We start from the raw sequence: 5763 nt of genomic DNA on the forward strand, positions 1-5763 counted from the left end.
TTCAGGACGACGAGGATGAGGATCAGACTGGTCCGACGGCTCAGGACCTCCTATCCGATCGTCGTCGAAGCGTACGTCGTCCTTCGGCCCGTATCCCTTCACTCTGGGCGATGAGGACGATGAGGACGACGACGACGATGAAAGTCCGGAGGATTCGGAGGAGGCTCGAGCCGCTGATGACGCCTTGGAGGAAGACCCCATTGTAGGAGAGGAACACCTTTGCAAATAAGAAAAAAAAATGTCTCCGTTCGAGTTGCCTCTTTCTGAAGTCAGTCGTTCTCCATCGGTCTTAGTCGGTAACCATCAAGCAAGTTTTTGAGAAAGGAGGTCACCGGTTTCTCGTCTCTTGCGAGAGTCCATCTTGCACACAGTAAGTAGCTTTCACAAGAAATCCTCCCAGAGGGACGGAACTGGAGGTCCAGGTCCCGACGGCCAGTCTTTCAGCTCATTCGGCAATTTTGCCTCGACCACAGATGCTTCCTTCGCTCCCTTCTTTTCCGCGCGGCCGTAGTTTGGGCTCTTCGCGTGGCAAGGCGCCCCGCAAGTTCAAGGCCGTCTGGAACGTGAAGTCGTCCGACTCCGACAGCTCCTCCCTCGACAAGTCTCCGGCCGACGAACGTTTCTGGATCACCATGCGGGGCATACTCGCGGTTAACGCAAGCTCCTTCGGCCTCGAGGTACTGGACTCCATCGCGAGGCAATTCTGGACGACACTGGGAAGGCGGCGGACGCCGTGACTGGGCCCGTAGTGATCATGCCGAAGACATCACGCAAGCCTGCCCGCGGGGAGCCGCCCCGACATCCGCGCTGCACCCAGGACGGTTTGTCTTCGTTAAAGAGTGTTAGTACTGGATCCGCCAAGAAGAACACGCTGACAGAGAGCCCTCGCTCCGGCATGAAGCGGCAGAGTCACGCGTGGTCTTCGTATGTGTTGCCGCTCAAGTTGGCGGACACGACTCCTTCTCCGAGGACCTTCAGAGGATCTATCACGAAGCGTCCGAGCTAGGCCAAGAACCGTACCAGCTGGCCTTTCCGTGGCGAGGCTCCAACTTGTGGTACAATCCGCAGGAATTCCCTCATGTGCACGTTTCGCATTGGCCAATTTGGAACGAGAACCGTTCTAGGTTCTGGGACTGGCAAACAAACGTCCGGTTGACGATCTCCAACGCACAGACTCCGCGCCGTATGGCCAAAATGTCGGCGGTGGTCGCTCGCGTCTGGTTCGTGAGCATCTGCGTCGATACTTGGGGTTATTTTGGCCTCCTCCGATTGTTCGAGAGCTGTTCTCATCGACGTCGTCTCATGTGGATGGGAGGTCAGCCAGGTCGGAATGCTCGAGACGCCAAGTCTTACAACGGCCCGGTCATCGATAATCTTTCCAAACTCTACTCGTGCGACGCCGGAGGCGTATTCACGCAAAGTGAAGAACGCTCTCAAACCGTTCCGCATCGACGAGGGGGCTTCACGACGATCACAGATTTGCCGGAGCACACCGGCGTTCTTGCCCAAACAGTTCGAAGCCGCACAGTCAGCTGACGGACCGAGCACTAGCTCTTGTTTTGCTGATTTGCCTTACAGGTAATAACGCTAGGTATGTACACGCGTGTACATTGATTTTATAGCTGAGGAAGGAACATCCTCATCAGCTCACTCTAATCGACGGCTGCGAAGTATTAACCCTTTTGTTGCCAGCCCTTGTAAAGCGTGGCGTAATGCATCGCTTCACCAAAATCACCCAATCAAAATTTTAAATTTAATTTTGAGCCAATTATGCTCCAGCCAGAAAATGTTGCAAACGATGCGTTTTAAAAAAATCTTATACCCATGATTTTTCTAAATTAATTTTTGACTTAACGGAAATGGACCGTAAAACCGTGGCACTATGCATCGTTTTACAAAAAAATCGCTTTAATGAACTTTGGAATATTTACAATGGGGAACAAAAGGGCTAATATACCCCAAATTACTTGAGATATGTGCATTCATAATAACGCTTCTTTAATTACATTAATATCCGTTTATCTAGATACTGATAAATGAACTGACAATTGTCGACTACTACACTACCAGGTCCCTCTTCCCCGAAATCTTTAGTTTCTGAACTAACTCCAGCTTTGGGAAAAACAAATGTCAGAAAAAGGATAAACAATTCGATGGTCCAAAAATACTACGCTTAGTCAAGTGTTGTGACTTGAGCTCTCACTGCTTATATGCAAACCCTTGTAAATCTACTGTCTTTTGTTTTGCAACGTGAGCCACATCGACTCGCAAACTGCTCTTCTCATCATCACTACCAATCTCGGAGCTGAGCCAGAAGACTTTCTTGTTTAGTTTCCCACCGGAGGTGGGCCACCTCCTAGGTTTAATGCCTGGCAAATGAAATCGCTATTTTATTTCCCAGCAGTCTGTCAGTGACCCCTCAGTAGTACAGTACTACTAGTACTGCAGTAGTACAACAGTAGTACTACTACTGAAGTACTGCGTAGTATTAAACAGTACTAGTACAGTACTACGTACACTGTATACTTGTATACTCAAATAAGTACTAGTAGTATATTGCAGTGACCTTGGTAAAATCACATGAACTATAATAACTTCCATTGAAAATCTATCCGTCATTTTTTCAGATTGTATACAAAAATCCTGCAAAACTTGGATTGAACATTTATCCCATCATGATACAGCTAACAGAGGGATATAAACCCTTTTTACAAGGCCATCTCCTGACCGATGCTTTACGTTTCTCGTCTCCGTCACTGTCTGTATCACTTCAGCGAAATCACAACAGACATAACATTAGGCGCACTTATTTGCGGGCGCAGCCACCATCTGAGCTCTTGACGATGCCCGTCTTGGTGGCGGGAATCTCGTTCTGGGTGGCAGGGGTCTCGTTCTGCGTGGTCGGGGCCTCAGTAGTCTCCGTGGAAACATAGGACGAGGACTCAGCACCAATGGATCCAGTAGTCTTGGAAGCCTTGGACGCAGCATCGCCCGTGGCAGAAGTCGAAACGTCAGCCTCCACCGACACACCGTTGTAGGACACGATGTCCTGTTTGGCATTCATCTTGGGTTCACTGCCATCGTCGGACAGGGTCAAAAGACCATAATGGAACTCGTAGGTCGAGGGGAACTCGGTCACGACGTCGTGGGTGGCCTCAAGGGCGAGCTCCTTGTCGCCTTCACTGGTGTAGAACTCGAGGACAGAGCCGTTGCCCGACGTGGCAGCCGAAATACCGATGCCGAAGTTGTACCACGTACCCGGCACGAACTCAGTCTCCCACTTGGCGTCCCAAGTGCCGTTGTTCAGGTAGATAATCTTAGCGGGACTAGCCGAGGCATCCACACGGATCTCGAAGATGTGCGACTCCGGGAAGATCATCTGCCAAGCATAAGGGTTCAAGAATGCCTCCTCCTTCATGACGCTGGTGCGAAAAAATGTGGTGCCCTTGGTGTTGGCCGCAATGTTCTGCACCAACTCGGAGCGACGGAAGTTGTTTTGCGTCTTGAAAATGGCTTTCGCGTCCACGCCGATGTTAATGACGCCCGTGTCACCGTTGTAGCCGGGTGAACGACCGTCCTTCTCGATCGACACGTAGTCCGATACCTTTCCGTCCGTGCCATTGTTGCGCATGGTCAGGATGTGCGTCAGGTACTTGTCCGGCAACGTGTCGACGGTCAGGTCGAATACGCGGCCGTCCCAGGGGAGCGGTTCATCCGCAGCGGCGGCGGGAGCCGCAAGGTAGGCCGACGCGAGCGCCGCCACACCCAGAATACAGGTAGTAGAGGAGAAGACCATGGTGCAAAGAACGAGAAATGTCAGGGTGAGTCTCAGCGTGCGAATTGTAAAATGGCCAGTAAGCTCTCTGGGCCAGAGTCTGCGGTGCGGAGACAGCGCCGCTGTCTCCTCCGTGAAAAGGTGGGCCAGGGGACAATTCCGACAGGCAGGCTGGGTGTGTCAGCTCGCTATACTCCGGGATTTGCAAAAAGAAAGCGCCAAGTTCATTCGTCAATTCCTCGCTCTCCTGCCACTGCCAATCTCCATCTGAGTGCAGCTGGATTCGAGGTTAAAGATGTCCTCCAGCCTGGAAGACATATTTAATCGGAGTCACTGACACCGATTTACGACACCGATTTTAATCACCCGTCTTAAGGGTACTGTACATATATTGGCGCGCGCGAAACGCGTAGGGTACCTAAAGCGAGTGCAGCGAGCGTGCCTGCGGTTTGTAGATCGTGTGCATAGCACGCGGGTGTAAACCCAGGACCGATAATGACCATCACTATTATATCAAGCGAGGCGTCGTAGCGGGCTAAAGGTTTAAGTTTTAGGGGAATAGTTAAATACCGTTTCTTCTTCGTTGTGGAGCCTTCGTTGCGGAGTCTAGCGATAAATACCGGTATCCGCTCCCGTATGGGTGGGTGGGTCAGCGTTTCAATCTGTCTCCACAGGATGGGGACGGAGAAGCGTGCCTTTGAGTAAACCACAGCGTTCATTGCACAGTTGTATCCGTAGCATACAGTAAATGCCCCTGAGAAATACTTCGAAGTAGTAATACTGATTTGGTTAAGCAATCAATTATCCAACACGTAATGAATGATCCATCGTGATATGAGTCATAAATTGCCTAACAACACGAGCAACAGCAACTCTCAAATGGTATACATTTCCAAAAGACGCCACCCCAAATTGTCTGCAGGCGTGAAAAAGGCAATTTTCAATGCCAGGAACATTTGCACCAAAGACTTCGACAGAAACTGCATTTACTCCAGCGCCGCACAGAACACCACAAATCGACAGTGACGAAGCTCACTATTTTGTCCATGCCCACCAATCAAGTGATTTAACTGCATCTCAAGATATCTTAGCAAAACCTTTACGAAAGTGAAACCTTCAGAGCTTAATAGAGCTTGGTTAGAAAATCATTTGAATTTTGTATCGAATCGATACCTACTACATACACCGAATTAATCTATAGGGCTGTACGCACTACTCGTATGGATAGCACAACCAGAAAAAGTTTTACATACTAAAACCTCTCCTAAATGAAACTTAAGGAAATGTGTTATTGTGTCTTACAGACGATCCTCTCTGTACTGTATTGATATCCCCAATAGTACATGTAATTCCTTCTAAATAAAGTGGTTAAGAGGGTCTCTCAATAGAGAACATTCGGAACCACGTTTGAGTTAAGTTTCAGTTCCAGATAGCCGCTATTTTGATATCTCAACAGAAAGCTCAAATGCTATTTTCGGAACAACCGCATTTTTCAGCTTCATTTTCAAATAGCTCACGCACCTCGCGCACCCCACACACTTCACCGTAGCATCCGCGATGTCTACGACCGGTCAGCGTGACGATCAGCATAGGCCACCACGGGGAGTTGACAATAGTGCTGAAGAAATGGGTGAAGAGATTCAGGCACAGGAGAAAGAAGCGCTTCTTGCACGACCGGCATCGCGCCAGAAGTTTGCTGCTGTGGACGATATAGTGCTGGTCAAGGCTGTGAACACCTTTCGTCCCTGGACCACTGCAGTTGGGACGTCGAAGGGCATCATGAAGGTCTTCGATGACATCGCTATTCATTGTCGTTTTGATAAATCGTTTGGATTAAAGAAGCCTGGGGCAGCAATGCGCACTCGCTTCACAAATCTCGTTACTCAGTACAAGACAGACCAGTGTCAATCGATGCAGGGGTCAGGGACAGTGGAGGAGTATGCTGAGCGTGAAATGCTACCTCAGAATATAGTTGCGCTGATGAATGG

At 49.6% G+C, this 5763-nt stretch overlaps 1 protein-coding gene across 1 annotated transcript; it reads right to left on the reverse strand.

Moving 5' to 3' along the window:
- Positions 1-2618: 2618 nt before the first annotated feature.
- On the reverse strand, positions 2619-4050 carry PITG_16135 (uncharacterized protein; the record flags this gene model as incomplete). Its single annotated transcript, XM_002897859.1, has 1 exon — positions 2619-4050. One exon carries the CDS (start codon positions 3794-3796, stop codon positions 2807-2809), a length of 990 nt encoding a protein of 329 aa, XP_002897905.1.
- Between the last annotated feature and the right edge of the window lie 1713 nt (positions 4051-5763).

The sequence above is a fragment of the Phytophthora infestans genome, genomic scaffold (assembly GCF_000142945.1).
Source record: "Phytophthora infestans T30-4 supercont1.41 genomic scaffold, whole genome shotgun sequence".
NCBI lineage: Eukaryota > Oomycota > Peronosporomycetes > Peronosporales > Peronosporaceae > Phytophthora > Phytophthora infestans.